We start from the raw sequence: 18,382 nt of genomic DNA on the forward strand, positions 1-18,382 counted from the left end.
GTGGTGTCCGTTGTGGGCGGGCGCTGAAACGTACGCTCACATTTTTTGTAAGTATCAAACGGAGCACCTACATGCCCACGCTTGCTTGGTGACCATTCAAAAGGATTTACCGTCACCACTGCTTTGGTTAGCATCTAAAAATAATTCCGCTGAAAATGCAACAAAAATAACGATTTATTTTCTAACTTACAGAGGAACGTCATGACTGACGAATTTAGAGTAAAACCCACATTTCTCTGATAGACATGTTAAAATTTGCTTTTTTTGCTGAATCACAGCTGAATTTACAAAATGTTACACCACTACCGTGTTGTGTGGACCCAACTGCGAGAGATTTCTGAAACTCTGGTTCATGAATTTTATTAAGTGAGGAACTGAGGAAAATTAGATTATAAAAAAAGCACATTTCGGTAGAAGCAAAAGTGTAATGTCTTCACGCATGTCGTTCCAAAACACACAGAATTTCTCGTTTCACCAGCTATTGGTGGGTCTTAAAATCACATTCTTTCATCTAAAAAATCTGTAGTTAATGAAATAACACGATAAATAATGAAGTTTTCCAGAAGAAACGAAACTAAAGAATAATAACAGGAAATGGTCGGAAGAGCGGAGGAGGAACCACTCGAAAATGATGAGGAAATATTGGGAAGAGAGAAAAAAAGATCAAAAAGCCGGGCAAGTGAATTGTTGAACGTGGTCCAAAGATGGCCGAAATCGAAAGAAGAAGAAGAAGAAGTTTCGCATAATAACCAAATGGCAGAATAGTCTCCTCTTCGCTTGTTATCATCTGCCAAAATCTCATTTCGAAAACTCAAACCATTTATGAAATAAGAGAGCCGGTCGGGGTGGCCGAGCGGTTCTAGGCGCTACAGTCTGGAGCCGCGCGACCGCTACGGTCGCAGGTTCGAATTCTGCCTCGCGCACGGATGTGTGTGATGTCCTTAGGTTAGTTAGGTTTAAGTAGTTCTAAGTTCTAGGGGACTGATGACCTCAGAAGTTACGTCCCATAGTGCTCAGAACCATTTGAAATATGAGAAATGTTGAGGATATTTCATTCTGGAGGGCGTGATCGCAAATGAGTGTGCTACATCAGATCAATTTTCTAGAGCTTGCTGACAGATACGAATCTCCACCCATGTCTGAAGAAAAATTCAATATATTTTCTAATTTTCATACGCAGCAACAAATTATGTAATACGCACGAAACTCAATTGATAGCGATCCCTATTTTTCATTGCGAACTTCTTGGAATTTCACGCAATGTATTATTTCCTCGTAAATATCATAACTGTGATCATTAACTAAATGATAAGTACTTAAAATGAAGCAGACATTTAAAACTACAAGTAAAACGAAAACGATTGATATGACCGAATACTTTCCGTAAAATGCTTTGAGAAAGATTGCAGGGCTGCGCCTCGGTTCTGTCATCGCCGACCGGCCGAAAGGTGGCCTACACTCAAGCCACACTTCCGAACAAACGAATGAACTGGCCCAGCGCTTTGGACGAAAACTGGTCAGTGTGCATCGGTCACTGTGTCCTGCGCGGACTCTACCTCCAGGTATGGTAGGCTAGCCGCAGAAACCAAATGGGACTAACAAAAGCTGGAACCATGAGCGGCAGGCGAGGACGACAAAAGCGTGTAACCTGGAACGCAGTGCATCACACCTACTGTCCAATTATGGCAATGTTAATTTTGAAGAAGAAAGTTGCACTCAACACGAATGAACGAAGAAACTGCAGCAATGTTAAAGCTCTACGATGCCACTCTCCTTCGATGGCAGTAGTAAGATTTCAGAGGAACTGTCAGCTGGAATGGAAAATGTATACTTCGCACAAAACTCGCGTTACATACTCTATGTGATCAAAAGTATCCAGACACCTGGCTGAAAATGACTTACCAGTTCGTGGCGCCCTCCATCGGTAATGCTAGAATTAAATATAGTGTTGGTCCACCCTTAGCCTTGATGACAGCTTCCACTCTGGCAGGCATACGTTCAATCAGGTGCTGGAAGGTTTCTCGGAGAATCGCAGGTCATTCTTCACGGAGTGCTGCACTGAGGAGAGGTATCGACGTCGATCAGTGAGGCCTGGCACGAAGTTGGTGTTCCAAAACACCTCAAAGGTTTTCTATAGGATCCAGGTCAGGACTCCGTGCAGTCCAGACCATTACACGGATGTTATTGTCGTGTAACCAGTCCGCCACAGGCCGTGCATTATGAACAGGTGCTCGATAGTGTTGAAAGCTGCAATCGCCATCCCCGAATTGCTCTTCAACAGTGAGAAGTAAGAAAGTGCTTAAACCATCAATGAAGGCCTGTGCTGTGATAGTGTCACACAAAATAACAACGGGTGCAAGCCCCTCCATGAAAAAAACGACTACACCATAACACCACCTCCTCAAAATTTTACTTTTGCACTACACACGCTGGCAGATGACGTTCACCGAGCATTCGCCATACTCACACCCTGCCATCGGATTGTCACATTTTGTACCGTGATTCGTCACTCCAAACAACGTCTTTCGACTGTTAAATCGTCCAATGTTCACGCTCCTTACACCTAGCTCGGCGTCATTTGGCATTCACCGGCGTCATAGTACATGCAGTGGATCCTGATGCAGTTTGGAATTCATGTTTGATGGTCTGGATAGATGTCTGCCTATCACACATTACGACCCTCTTCAACTGTCGGCGGTCTCTGTCAGTCAACAGACTAGGTCGACGTGTACGCTTTTGTGATGTACGTATGCCTTCACGTTTCCACTTCACCATCACATCGGAAACAGTGAACCTAGGGATGTTAAGGAGTGTGCAAATCTGGTGTACAGACGTATGACACAATTGAGACTCGATCATCTGACCACGTTGGAAGTCCATGAGTTTCGCGGAGCGCCCCATTCTGCTCTCTCACGGTGTCTGATGAATACTGAGGTCGCTGATATGGAGTACCTGGCAGTAAGTGGCAGCACAATGCATCTAATATGAAAAACGTATTTTCTGGGGGTGTCCAGATGCTTTTGATCACGTAGTGTACATACTGTATGCAGCGACAAGAATGAAAATATTGTTACCGGGGTAGTCCGATGCGAGGAAGCACTGTTGCGTCTGTGAGTAATTCACCTTTGACGTAAATATTCTTCAGCATTGCACGGAAGCTGCTTTACACAGAGATAACCATATAAGTTGAAGCTTCTCCTGTCATTCATAATTGGACTGGGTGTAAATGTTAGGCATAAAACTCATTACTGAACCCAGTGGCCAAGTCTCAATATCCCACTGGTCTCGTCCAATGGTGCTGACTTTCTTTGATATTACTCAACATTCGTCAACATTTAACTGTCAATGTGGATAGTTGTAATAATTAGATATGAGGAAATTATGTCTGCAATTTTATTTTTGTAATTTGGAAATGGAGTCCACTCAAGCAGATATTCAGCGTTGCCTCAAGATTCCCCTAGTGAAATCCCCTGATAATTCCCTGATTTGCAGACAAGTTTTAGCATTTTTCCCTGACAGATGTTGAGATCTCAACAGTAACTTAAGACGTAAGTTGATAATCTGTATTTGCGGGCATGATACAAGAAACAATAGTGCAAAGGAGGAAATATGTAAAAAAAGAACTTGAAAGCAGATCGCTTTCCCTGTTGTGAGCAAAAATCTGAAGTACTAACACCGACATATTTAGTAAGAAACTGTTTTTAGATAAATGGTATATGTGTTTCGTTAAGACCACTGATGTTATTTTATTTCAATAAAGCGAAACACGTTTAGTGAGAAAAATTAGCATTTCCTTGGAGTCACAAGACAGATTTAAAATAGCTTCACTGATTTCAGAAATAACCTCAGAAAAAAGTAGGCCTGTTGAAACAAGTGTACAAGGAGGGGGAACTGTGTAAACCAACACCGTACGTGACAGCCAACAAAATGTTGGTCTTCTATGTTCGTTATTGTCGCTAATTACCTACTGTGTTATATCTACTATTTTACACATATAATGTGATTTTTCTTTCGAGAAATATATGAGTAAATGTATCGTAAAAGCTGCCAGTGACTGATAGAATTTTCTTCTTCTTGTCATCCATACTTTCTAACATATAAATTGCTTTTGAAGCAGCAAAATGTACTAGAGCAAATAAAGTGTCTATGAAACACCACACTGTACAATGTACTTGCGGTGAGCAATTCCTGAAATCATCGCCCATGGCCCCTGGCCTGCTGAGTCCTGGGTCCATGGATAAACAACGAAAATCTGCTGTATTACGCCTGTGGGCAGAATGGTGAGACTAGATCTGACGGGCAGGGCCTGCACATTAGTGGGAACCGAATGGCTTCAGATCGGCAGGCCCGATCCATTACAGGTATATGCAGAAACGGCCTGCAGTTTTGGCCCGTCACGGAAATCCACTCATATGGCCAGCTATTCAGGAGCCACAGACAGCATGTCAATGAAATTGAACCGTATCATCTTCATCTTTGCCTAGGTGTGGTGTGTCGTCTTCCGGAGCCTTGGCTTTGCTCTGCTGCGATTGGTCCGTTTGCTTTTAAATTTCGGAGGGCGCTGCGTTCTGTGGAGAGACCTGCTGACGACGAGAGTATCGAGTGCTGCTGCCGGAGTGAGACGGGGAGATTAGTTTCCGGTTGTGTGGCAGCGCAATGTTAAGGGGAAAGGTGGTATAATTTCCTGTGAACGCACGTGATTGCAACCAGCGTGTGTACTCGTGACGGCGGCAGTCGTTCTGGACGGGCTGTGTAAGGAAGCTCGGCGTGGCAACTGTTGACGCGGCGTGTCCGCGTTGCTATGGCGGAACTGGGGGGATTGACATTAACTCAAGTTGGTGCTGGTTGTAACCTGTCGCCGAATGCTTGTCTGCCTTCGGGACTAACGGTGAGAATTTCTTGACTTCATGTGTCTCACTCAATTTCTGCCCGTGTCGTCGGGTGTGTTTTGCTCTAAGGTCGTGTGCCATGGCGTTTCGCAATTTTAGTAGGCTCAGGCGTGCCCGAAATCCCGATTCAATGATTTGTTGTTATATTGTCAAGTGTAACCATCACTAGAAAAGAGTGTTAACTCTCTGTGCCTTAATAACTCAACTTAAAATTTTATCTGTGGTTGACCCAAGTGCAATAAGGATCTTGAATTTTACAATTTGTTGAGTGGTATTATTATTTAGTACTGGCCGTCACATTTACTAAGTCGAAGATTTAAGAAGGCCAGTGGGCGTCATTGACAGTTCCTGCATAGATAGGCGTTATATTTTGAACCATGTGTTTCAATGTTTAGTAATTTTTATTTTATGTGTTATAGAGAGTTGCTGTCATGCCCTATGTGGACGATTCGCCACGTTGGTGAAGTTTCTAGTTGTTCTGCTGGTCTGTGCCATATTGCTAAAGCAGGCAGTCTTAACACAGCTGACTGTAAATTTTTCCTAGTGGTGAGTAGCACGGGCTGGTTTTAAGTGCTAACTCACCAACTTCAACCATTCTCAAATATTTATTACTACTGATATTCAGGCTCTTCAGACCGAGTGGCGACGTCACTACCCCTTTTTGGTTATTAATTTTATCTTGTTATCTTGTTTCATTAAAAAAAAACCTTTGGAATATGAATTTGTCTTTTGGTCTTTACTGTTCCTTTGGACGAAGTAAATTAACTGTTGGTTTTGCATTCTTGTACCATTATCGAAACAGCATTTGTGGTATATTTGATTGGCCCTTCTGGCCGAATGATTAAAGCCATTCCTTTCAGTAACTTATTGTATTGGTCAATAATTAATCAAAAGTGTTGGGTCCTTCAGACTGTGATTATCTCCTTATGTTGAATCTTAAGGTTGTCATTCTGACATTACAGTTGTGAATGTTCAGCGGCCCTTCAGACCTGGAGTTGAAAAAATTTTATTGTGTTTTGTGATATATATATACAGGGTGCTACAAAAAGGTACGACCAAACTTTCAGGAAACATTCCTCACACACAAAGAAAGAAAATATGTTATGTGGACATGTGTCCGGAAACTCTTACATTCCATGTTAGAGCACATTTTATTACTTCTCTTCAAATCACATTACTCGTGGAATGGAAACACATAGCAACAGAACGTACCAGCGTGACTTCAAACACTTTGTTACAGGAAATGTTCAAAATGTCCTCCGTTAGCGAGGATACATGCATCCACCCTCCGTCGCACGGAATCCCTGATGCAGCCCTGGAGAATGGCGTATTGTATCACAGCCGTCCACAATACGAGCACGAAGAGTCTCTACATTTGGTACCGGGGTTGCGTAGACAAGAGCTTTCAAATGTCCCCATAAAAGAGGGTTGAGGTCAGGAGAGCGTGGAGGCCATTGAATTGGTCCTCCTCTACCAATCCATCGGTCACCCAATCTGTTGTTGAGAAGGGTACGAACACTTCGACTGAAATGTGCAGGAGCTCCATCGTGCATGAACCACATGTTGTGTCGTACTTGTAAAGGCACATGTTCTAGCAGCACAGGTAGAGTATCCCATATGAAATCATAATAACGTGCTCCATTGAGCGTAGGTGGAACAACATGGGACCCAATCAAGACATCACCAACAATGCCTGCCCAAACGTTCACAGAAAATCTGTGTTGATGACGTGATTGCACAATTGCGTGCGGATTCTCGTCAGCCCACACATGTTGATTGTGAAAATTTACAATTTGGTCACGTTGGAATGAAGCCTCATCCGTAAAGAGAACATTTGCACTGAAATGAGGATTGACACATGAACCATTCGCAGAAGTGCACCCGTGGAGGCCAATCAGCTGCTGATAGTGCCTGCACACGCTGTACATGGTACGGAAACAACTGGTTCTCCCGTAGCACTCTCCATACAGTGACATGGTCAACGTTACCTTGTACAGCAGCAACTTCTCTGACGCTGACATTAGGGTTATTGTCAACTGGACGAAGAATTGCCTCGTCCATTGCAGGTGTCCTCGTCGTTCTAGGTCTTCCCCAGTCGCGAGTCATAGGCTGGAATGTTCCGTGCTCCCTAAGACGCCGATCAATTGCTTCGAACGTCTTCCTGTCGGGACACCTTCGTTCTGGAAATCTGTCTCGATACGAACGTACCGCGCCACGGCTATTGCCCCGTGCTGATCCACACATCAAATGGGCATCTGCCAACTCTGCATTTGTAAACATTGCACTGACTGCAAAACCACGTTCGTGATGAACACTAACCTGTTGGTGCTACGTACTGATGTGCTTGATGCTAGTACTGTAGAGCAATGAGTCGCATGTCAACACAAGCACCGAAGTCAACATTACCTTCCTTCAATTGGGCCAACTGGCGGTGAATCGACGAAGTACAGTACATACTGACGAAACTAAAATGAGCTCTAACATGGAAATTAAGCGTTTCCGGACACATGTCCACATAACATCTTTTCTTTATTTGTGTGTGAGGAATGTTTTCTGAAAGTTTGGCCGTACCTTTTTGTAACACCCTGTATATTATATAATTTGTACCAGTGAACAAGTGTTTTTTTAATGTTTAATAAAATTTAATTGTGTTTGAATCGGTGATTATGATGGTGATTATGATGGTGATTATTAGTGTTTTACGGCGCACAACAACGAGGTTATCAGCGCCCGTTGAATCGGTAACCTCATTTGGGTCTACGCTTTCACTCTCTGCAGCCTTTGAGCTCTGCTTACCTTAAGTTTTGGTTATGTTTTCCCATGCCACGACGTATCACAAATGAGACCACGGTGATCAATCCATGCAACAGATACCTTGTCCAAATGCTCCAAGAATCAATAATAATGAGTATAGGTAGCAATTAGATTTCTCATTTACATTTGTAGGTATCTGACATAAAACGTCTTTTAGGCTCCAGTCACGATACAACACAGAAAAAACACATGAAGATGAGACGGCAGTGAGGGCACGTCCGAAGAACCACTATACCCACCTCACCTGTGGGCCATTCAAAAAGTCTTGAAGGAGTAAGACAAAAGCGGCTAGTATAATCCGAAAGAAACGCAGACTTTAAGCTGCATCCGCTCGGTCTGGGCCTGGCCTCACCTTGTCGCGGCAGTCGACGTGGACGCGGCCCGTGTCGAGCAGCCTGGTAACGCGCTCCGTGTCCCCGCGCAGCGCCGCCAGGTGCAGCTGCACGTCCCACGGAGACTCCTTCTGCAACACGACACGGCACCACACGCGTTACCAACACAGCCAAACTGCTATGACAGTGAAAATCATACGTACACCTTCTACATTTGCAACGATTCTGAAATGGTTCAAACTTAAAATGAACACTACAAGTATATCACAGTACACAAATAAAAGAAGAGAAGGAAATCAGACACCAAAACTGTAAACAATACAAAATACAAGAGACTGGCATGAACTGTCTCCAATTTGGGCAACAGTTTGCTGTAATAGGAAAAAAATCCACCGGCCGCAAAAATGCGAGTCAAATTCTTGGAACAAACAGCCAAAGGGTAGGTTTAAAAAATTCTCAGTAGAGAAACATTAAACTTGATACTAAGTAAAATTTGCGTCACTATTTTTACTAACAGACATTATTGAAATATGAAAGTTTAAATTAGTACAAGTATGAAGGAGAGAAAATTGAGGGGAATGGGTGAGGATACACAAAACACGGAGGACAGATGCAATAACAAAATATATTTACAATAAAAATTGCATATCGAGAGAGAATTATAAGGAAAATTTTAGGTTCAATAAGAAACACTGAAACATGAAAATTAAGAAGTAATGGAAATTCTGAAAATGTAAAACGACCTAGACTGCGCCGTTTTTGTGCTTTTTTGCAGAATAAATGACTACAGGTTAACAAATCAGAATTTCTAGTATCTCTGGGATAGTAAATTAACAACAAACTGGACCTGAGAAGTTTCAAAGTGGAAATACAAAAGATAAAAGAAGAAGCAAGATAAATACAGGTTTTCAGAAGTATTAAAATTAAAATGATACCATTGTACGATCGGTAAGAGAACAGGTATGAGATGTACTGGGAAGAAATTAAAAAAGGAGACATAGTAAAATGACGTAAGAATTCAGCAAATATGAAGGACTTGAAAATGGTACATGACCCTTACCTGATTGTAACGAAAAAAGAAAAGATACACTTCGTTATGTAGATACCTTCATTACAAACGATGCTTTGAGTACATCAGAACAGATCCTGCATTAAACCAGAAAAAGAATTGCAAAAGCACAGCGTGATTTCAGAGGCAACTATCAGTGAACAAGTAATTTACTATAGAAAAGAACACACACAAATAAGTAATTGTGACTACTGACGAGCCAGGATCCAATAAGGCAACATCGCACAAGCAGGAGATACGCGGGGAGAAGCGTAGGGAGCTGCGCCTCGCGATCGACTGTCGAACCTTCTTAGGAGAGGCGTACGGACGGCTAAGGAGTACAAGCCAATCAAGAACAACTCAGATCTTCCCAAATATTAAGGTACCGTGAGCAATAATATTTAACACTGACACACGGGCGGATATCGTAGTCACACTACCACAGATGGGCGAAAGACTAGAGAGCCTTTACCGCGAAAACAAGCCAATGAGTTCGCAGATCTCAAAGATGCGGCACTTGATATGTTTTGGCAGACTACTTCAACCCCTCCATCTCTCTTTTTTTCTTTCTCTAAAGCAACGGATGTTGGTCTGCAACGAGCAGCGAGAACAGTTAACACTGTTAAACTCAACGACTAGTTACCAAATGTGCTACTGTACCACCTTTCACGTCACAGGACATTTGGCTACTTACAAATATGGTCTCATCACCTGATGTTTCTGTAACGAAGTAAATTAAATTAAAGTGAAATTGTTTGAGGACATTTTTCTTACTACGCGTGTATTACTTCTGAACAATCAAAACATACTAACAGATCTCAATATCCACCCCATTTACTATTTACGCCATGTAACTGTGTTAGAATTATTTCAAGGCGTGCGTAAATACATGTCAGCAAGTATAACATACGTAAACGATGTCAGAAAGGATAACCATTTCGTAAATTATCTACTTTTCCTCTGCTACATTGTCGATCTAAATAGTACAATAGATTTATATTATAAACTTATCCACGACAAGAAGCAATGAAGGAGCTTCAGGTGTTGTGGTCCGAAAGGTAATTCGGCCACTGACGAGCATTTCCATACGCTAACTTTGAGATTTCGAAGTAGGTTCCAGTGTGAATCAGTGGCTTGCAGCCAACAGCTTACTTTTAGAATTTTGAATTGCATAGCGCAACATGTACGCCACGAAACTTGTAACCTTTTCCTACGTGGCAGGGGAGGTGAGGGACTTCTTTGGAACTGGCAGAGTTGATATCTTTACCTACTGACAAGGATATAACGATTGCTGCAACTCAGCTTACGTCGTCTTCTGCAGATCTTTCACTGCTAGTTTGACACTGGGTACGACATGCACGAGTTTTGAACCTCGAATTCTCTGTAATGTTTGTTCGAACAAGGTGATAGGTCTATGAGCCGTCACGTGGATCAACGTGATACATTTATTAGCATCACATCAGCACAGGATGACAGACATTCTATTAAGACGTACACAGTGTGCTCAATGAGTGTCGCTTATTCTTCAAGGAGCTATAATTGGTCAAAATAAGAAAAAAAGCTAAATAAATGCACATCCGGAAATAAAAATTATTGATACAAGGGCTATTTTGTCCTGTGATGGCCATGGGTTGGCACAACACGAAGTGCTTCTCGTAGTTACACATCCTTCAGCTCTCTTACTAGAATCACGAACGTGTGAGTAGGAACCTGGGCGACCACGGATCGTGTGACGTGCAGGGGAGACCCGTTGCATCACGTGTGCACATGGTCGAGGAGTGCGGGATACACGAATGATTCCATACGTCTTCACAGCCAGAAAGCGAATGGGTTACGGTCAGGTGAATGGAGAAGGTATGCTGAATCTCCTGAACCAATACAACGCTCGTTAAATGTTTCATTTAGGTACTGCAATAAGAGGTTTAGGAAATTAAGTGTTGCCCTGTTTCCCGTAAATAAAATGGTTTTCTGCTGCAAGGATGTAGTTGTCGAATGGGAACATCCGAGGTCATCAGTCCCCTAGAACATAGAGCTACTTAAACCTAACTAACCTAAGAACATCACACACATCCATGCCCAAGGCAGGATTCGAACCTGCGACCGTAGAGGTCGGGCGGTTCCAGACTGAAGCGCCTAGAACCGCTTGGCCACACCGAACGGCTGTCACGCAGGAACTGTAGGTAAAGAGAACCCATTAATGAGTCTGATAAATTGTATAGCCCTTTGTGTTTGTTGCGCACAAATCCTACCGATACATTGTTATTAACGAAATATGAAGCCTTCCTTCCATTATTGCACGAGGGATTGTATTTGTCCGCGCTTGGTTACTACAGTTCATTATTCCAGTCTATATAAATTTCGCATCATTAAAAAAATGATGAACTAGTTGTAGTTGTGAACTGCGGCTTTGGAGACCGTTTAAAGAATTATAATCTGGCAGGGCTATCTCGTGACCTGCATGTTTGCAAACGCCGTAAGTGACAAACTGTTCACGCAGAACTGACCGTATTAGATCGAGGTTGTTGCATTCAGACGCTGCAGTTGTTTGCAAATATACTTCTGGATCATCTACAAACAGTCACAACACTCACTAGCCGATATCCAGCGTCTACTGCTATGGTACTTTTTGTGTCAAGCTCTTTATATCGGAATAGCACTTGCACACTATGTCGTCAATTATTTGTTGGATGTATTTTTTTTTTAATTACATAATCGTATGGGACTTAACTGCTAAGGTCACCAGTCCCTAAGCTTACACACTACTTAACCTAAATTATCCTAAGGACAGACATACACACCCATGCCCGAGGGAGGACTCGGACCTCCCTGGGACCAGCCGCACAGTCCATGCCTGCAGCGCCTTAAACCGCTCGGCTAATCCCGCGCGGCTGTTGGATGTATTCCAATCTCTGGATTTCCATACGATTGTATTCTTTACGACGCACTCTAATACCGTAGAAGTTACTCCAACACGTGTTATCATCCTTCTTCTTGTCACTGTTTTCCGCATGTTACTCTATTCGCCGATTCTCTGATTCTGCGTAGAACCTCTTCATTTCTTATTTTTTTGGTCCAAACATCCTTCTATAACACCATACCGTGGTTTATGGGCCATGGGCCGTATCATCAATAATTTTTCGCCACACGATACATACAAGTAGGTGTTAATAAATTTTCTAGTATCAACAGAATCCGTATCTTTCAGTATGAATATATGATGTTTTAAAATACGTTTCATTTCTTAAATTTTTGATCCTCGCGGGTGTTTGGCAGAGATGTAAGCAGACGAAAAACAACCGTCGGCGGACTCCACTGACACGGGATCGACAGCCATTTACCATGGAAGACATCCCCAAGCAGCTCGGCAAACCCTGCTCTAACAATGAAAACAAGAGAATAAAATATGGTAGAAATCGTTAAATTTTAAAATCTGTTCAGTTCATGTTCGTACTCAGCCACGCTTAGATGAAAACTAATGAGGAATCTGAGTAACATTTTAGACGTGGCAAACTCGTCAATATGTAGTAAGGTCTACGTAATAAATATTTTACAGAATGTGATAAGTTGTTCAGAAGATTTTAATTTCTGCTTGAAGAAGATACATTCATCAGGCAGAACATTATAACCGCCTGCCTAACAGCCGGTAAGTCCAACTTCGGCATGAATATCGTCCACGTCGCATCGGGAAGAAATGGGGCCTTTCATAGGTCGCTGGAGGGGTTTGGCACCACATTTAAGCCGACCGTTGTGGCCGAGCGGTTCTAGGAGCTTCAGTCCGGAACCGCGCTGCTGCAACGGTCGCAGGTTCGAACCCTGCCTCGGGCATGGATGTGTGTGCTGTCCTTAGGCTAGTTACATCTACATCTACATCTACATCTATACTCCGCGAGCCACCTTACGGTGTGTGGCGGAGGGTACTTATTGTACCACTATCTGATCCCCCCTTCCCTGTTCCATTCACGAATTGTGCGTGGGAAGAACGACTGCTTGTAAGTCTCCGTATTTGCTCTAATTTCTCGGATCTTTTCGTTGTGATCATTACGCGAGATATATGTGGGCGGTAGTAATATGTTGCCCATCTCTTCCCGGAATGTGCTCTCTCGTAATTTCGATAATAAACCTCTCCGTATTGCGTAACGCCTTTCTTGAAGTGTCCGCCACTGGAGCTTGTTCAGCATCTCCGTAACGCTCTCGCGCTGACTAAATGTCCCCATGACGAATCGCGCTGCTTTTCGCTGGATCATGTCTATCTCTTCTATTAATCCAACCTGGTAAGGGTCCCATACTGATGAGCAATACTCAAGAATCGGACGAACAAGCGTTTTGTAAGCTACTTCTTTCGTCGATGAGTCACATTTTCTTAGAATTCTTCCTATGAATCTCAACCTGGCGCCTGCTTTTCCCACTATTTGTTTTATGTGATCATTCCACTTCAGATCGCTCCGGATAGTAACTCCTAAGTATTTTACGGTCGTTACCGCTTCCAATGATTTACCACCTATGGCATAATCGTACTGGAATGGATTTCTGCCCCTATGTATGCGCATTATATTACATTTATCTACGTTTAGGGAAAGCTGCCAGCTGTCGCACCATGAATTAATCCTCTGCAGGTCTTCCTGGAGTACGTACGAGTCTTCTGATGTTGCTACTTTCTTGTAGACAACCGTGTCATCTGCAAATAGCCTCACGGAGCTACCGATGTTGTCAACTAAGTCATTTATGTATATTGTAAACAATAAAGGTCCTATCACGCTTCCTTGCGGTACTCCCGAAATTACCTCTACATCTGCAGATTTTGAACCGTTAAGAATGACATGTTGTGTTCTTTCTTCTAGGAAATCCTGAATCCAATCACAAACCTGGTCCGATATTCCGTAAGCTCGTATTTTTTTCATTAAACGTAAGTGCGGAACCGTATCAAATGCCTTCCTGAAGTCCAGGAATACGGCATCAATCTGCTCGCCAGTGTCTACGGCACTGTGAATTTCTTGGGCAAATAGGGCGAGCTGAGTTTCACATGATCTCTGTTTGCGGAATCCATGTTGGTTATGATGAAGGAGATTTGTATTATCTAAGAACGTCATAATACGAGAACACAAAACATGTTCCATTATTCTACAAGTAGTTCTTTAAGTCTAGCGGACTGATGACTTCACATGTTAAGTTCCATAGTGTTCAGAGTCATTTGAACCAGGCACCCCATTGACACACACAAGTCACCTAATTCCCGTAAATTCCGGGGAAAGGGCGATGAGTCCGCAGCTCGTGGTCGTGCGGTAGCGTTCTCGCTTCCCCCGCCCGTGTTCCCGGGTTCGATTCCCGGCGGGGTCAGGGATTTTCTCTGCCTCGTGATGACTGGGTGTTGTGTGCTGTCCTTAGGTTAGTTAGGTTTAAGTAGTTCTAAGTTCTAGGGGACTGATGACCGTCGATGTTAAGTCCCACAGTGCTCAGAGCCATTTGAACCATTTTTGAGAGGGCGATGCGCTCTGACGCCTTGTTCAATCACATCCCAGATGTGTTCGGTCGGGTTCTGACCTGACGAGTTGGGGGACCAGCACATCAACTGGAACTCGCCACTGTGTTCCTCGAACCTTGTGACCTGCTGCATCATCTTGCTGAAAAATGCTACTGCCGTCGGGAAACATGAGCGTCATGAAAAAGCGTACGCGGTCAGCAACCAGTGGACGGTACTCCTTCGCTGTCATGGTGCCCTGCAAGAGCCCCACTGTACTCATGGATGCCAATGTGAATGTTCCCCAGAGCACAACGGCGCCGCCGCCAGCTTGTTTCCGTCCCGCAGTACAGATGTCAAGGAGATGTTCCCTGGAACACGGTGGGTTAGTGCCCTCCTATCGGCATAATGAAGAAGTTATCGAGATTCATCAGACCATGTAACGCTCTGCCACTGCGCCATTGGTGCTGATGGTTAAGTGCCCATTTCAGTCGTAGTTGCCGATTCGGTGTTAACATTGGCACATGCATGGATCGTCCACTACGGAGGCAAATCGTTACGAGTGTTCGGTGCGCTGCGTGTTCAGACACACTTGTACTTTACTTACCATTGAAGTCTGATGTTAGTTTCGCCAAGTTTCGCCACAGTTCGCCCCCTGTCCTGTTTGACCAGTCTGCCCGCCTACGACATCCGACATCTGTAATGAGGGGCGGCCGCCCAACGCCACGACGTCACTTGTTGAAGCAACTCACCGCAGCACTCCTCCAACACCCGACAAGTCGTGCAGTTCCCGAAATGCTTTTGCCGAGCCTTCACAATTTGCCCTCGGTCAAACTCACACAGATCGCGCGCCGTCCTCATTCTACACACGGACAGCACACTCACTGATACTACATGCACCATGCGTGCGTCTGAAAGCAGTCATTCCTCGCCAGCTAACGCTGCTATCGCCTGGACGGGCTTATATCGATAGTAGGTCGATGGTCATAATGTTCTACAGTATGAAACCAAATTTCAGTAACCGTTTTTCGTTTTCATATTTACATGCTAAAGTCTGCAGCGAATTTGATAACCCAATTAAACGTGTGGTATCAAAAACAGTTTTGCCAGTTTCAGATTTAGTCAGTATAGTCGCTATTTCTCGTCACTTAAATATTAGAGAAGAAATATTGAATTTAATTGATGAAAGGAGAAAATATAAAAATGCAGTAAATGAAGCAGGCAAAAAGGAATATAAACGTCTCAAAAATGAAATCGACAGGAAGTGCAAAATGGCTAACCAGGGATGGCTAGAGGACAAATGTAAGGATGTAGAGGCTTGTCTCACTAGGGGTAAGATAGATACTGCCTACAGGAAAATTAAAGAGACCTTTGGAGAGAAGAGAACCACTTGTATGAATATCAAGAGGTCAGATGGCAACCCAGTTCTAAGCAAAGAAGGGAAAGCAGAAAGGTGGAAGGAGTATATAGAGGGTTTATACAAGGGCGATGTACTTGAGGACAATATTATGGAAATGGAAGAGGATGTAGATGAAGATGAAATGGGAGAGAAGATACTGCGTGAAGAGTTTGACAGAGCACTGAAAGACCTGAGTCAAAACAAGGCCCCGGGAGTAGACAACATTCCATTAGAACTACTGATGGCCTCAGGAGAGCCAGTCATGACAAAACTCTACCATCTGGTGAGCAAGATGTATGAGACAGGCGAAATGCCCTCAGACTTTAAGAAGAATATAATAATTCCAATCCCAAAGAAAGCAGGTGTTGACAGATGTGAAAGTTACCAAACTATCAGTTTAATAAGTCACAGCTGCAAAATACTAACGCGAATTCTTTACAGACGAATGGAAAAACTGGTAGAAGCCGACCTCGGGGAAGATCAGTTTGGATTCCGTAGAAATGTTGGAACACGTGAGGCAATACTGACCTTACGACTTATCTTGGAAGAAAGATTAAGAAAAGGCAAACCTACGTTTCTAGCATTTGTAGACTTAGAGAAAGCTTTTGACAATGTTGACTGGAATACTCTCTTTCAAATTCTGAAGGTGTCAGGGGTAAAATACAGGGAGCGAAAGGCTATTTACAATTTGTACAGAAACCAGATGGCAGTTATAAGAGTCGAGGGACATGAAAGGGAAGCAGTGGTTGGGAAAGGAGTGAGACAGGGTTGTAGCCTCTCCCCGATGTTATTCAATCTGTATATTGAGCAAGCAGTAAAGGAAACAAAACAAAAATTCGGAGTAGGTATTAAAATTCATGGAGAAGAAGTAAAAACTTTGAGGTTCGCCGATGACATTGTAATTCTGTCAGAGACAGCAAAGGACTTGGAAGAGCAGTTGAACGGAATGGACAGTGTCTTGAAAGGAGGATATAAGATGAACATCAACAAAAGCAAAACGAGGATAATGGAATGTAGTCAAATTAAGTCGGGTGATGCTGAGGGAATTAGATTAGGAAATGAGACACTTAAAGTAGTAAAGGAGTTTTGCTATTTAGGGAGTAAAATAACCGATGATGGTCGAAGTAGAGAGGATATAAAATGTAGACTGGCAATGGCAAGGATAGCGCTTCTGAACAAGAGAAATTTGTTAACATCGAGTATAGATTTAAGTGTCAGGAAGTCGTTTCTGAAAGTATTTGTATGGAGTGTAGCCATGTATGGAAGTGAGACATGGACGATAACTAGTTTGGATAAGAAGAGAATAGAAGCTTTCGAAATGTGGTGCTACAGAAGAATGCTGAAGATAAGGTGGGTAGATCACGTAACTAATGAGGAGGTATTGAATAGGATTGGGGAGAAGAGAAGTTTGTGGCACAACTTGACTAGAAGAAGGGATCGGTTGGTAGGACATGTTCTGAGGCATCAAGGGATCACAAATTTAGCATTGGAGGGCAGCGTGGAGGGTAAAAATCGTAGAGGGAGACCAAGAGATCAATACACTAAGCAGATTCAGAAGGATGTAGGTTGCAGTAGGTACTGGGAGATGAAGAAGCTTGCACAGGATAGAGTAGCATGGAGAGCTGCATCAAACCAGTCTCAGGACTGAAGACCACAACAACAAAATATTAGAGGTAGGCAGTTTTATGCTCAGTCTAATATTTCTGCTATTCCTTCACCGCACTGTTGTCACCCTGTCTATATTTGTCAAGTATTTTGAAAACAGGAAGTAACCTGAAATCCAAGTTCGTGTCAAAAAAGGTTGTCCGTTTACATGGTAGGGAAAATCGATTGTGGAAGTGGAAAACCGGCAGGAATCGTATTTCCAGAATCGATTTTGGAACGTTTAAATGAGCAACCAAAAGCGGTATCGGGAAATAGATTTACGAAATGAGGTTTTGGGAGCCCCACGTAAACATAACGAAATTGCGTACAGGTGAGCTGATCAACAAAGCTACTAATATCGCTGGTTGCTATACGTTACGATAAATATAGTTATGCTGAATATTGTAGTACATAAAAAGTGCGTAAGTAATAATCAAACTTAAAGTTAAGAGCATTTCTTATGATTAATTGCACAGAGTAATGTATGTGTATTTAAGTATCGGTACAAAGTATAACGAGATAAGTCAGTTTTACAGAGCACTTAAACTAAGTCTCCCTGCATTGCTAAAGTTCATATTTGCGTTTCGTTACTGCTGCACGTTGATTCGTTGAAAAGCAGGAAATTAATATCCATCGCAATACAGAGAGCGGGGGAGGGGGGGGGGGGGGGGAGGGAGAGAAGCGTCGGATGACGCAATGCCGTTTTCAAGGCAAAATCGTTATCGTATTATTTAAACCAGTAAATCAATTCACAGGCGACAAAAAAAATTTTTTTTAAAAAAAGAGCGTTGTTTGAATAGT

General features: G+C 43.0%; 1 protein-coding gene across 1 annotated transcript in view; it reads right to left on the reverse strand.

Moving 5' to 3' along the window:
• LOC126179459 (ankyrin repeat domain-containing protein 29) overlaps positions 1-18,382 on the reverse strand; it is a 597,930-nt gene that overhangs the window by 431,496 nt on the left and 148,052 nt on the right. Inside the window, exon 2 of the mRNA XM_049924610.1 lies at positions 8,056-8,166. Within this exon, the coding sequence (XP_049780567.1) occupies positions 8,056-8,166 (111 nt within the window). The remainder of the gene's footprint in view (positions 1-8,055; positions 8,167-18,382) is intronic.

Source organism: Schistocerca cancellata, chromosome 1, assembly GCF_023864275.1.
Source record: "Schistocerca cancellata isolate TAMUIC-IGC-003103 chromosome 1, iqSchCanc2.1, whole genome shotgun sequence".
Lineage (NCBI taxonomy): Eukaryota > Metazoa > Arthropoda > Insecta > Orthoptera > Acrididae > Schistocerca > Schistocerca cancellata.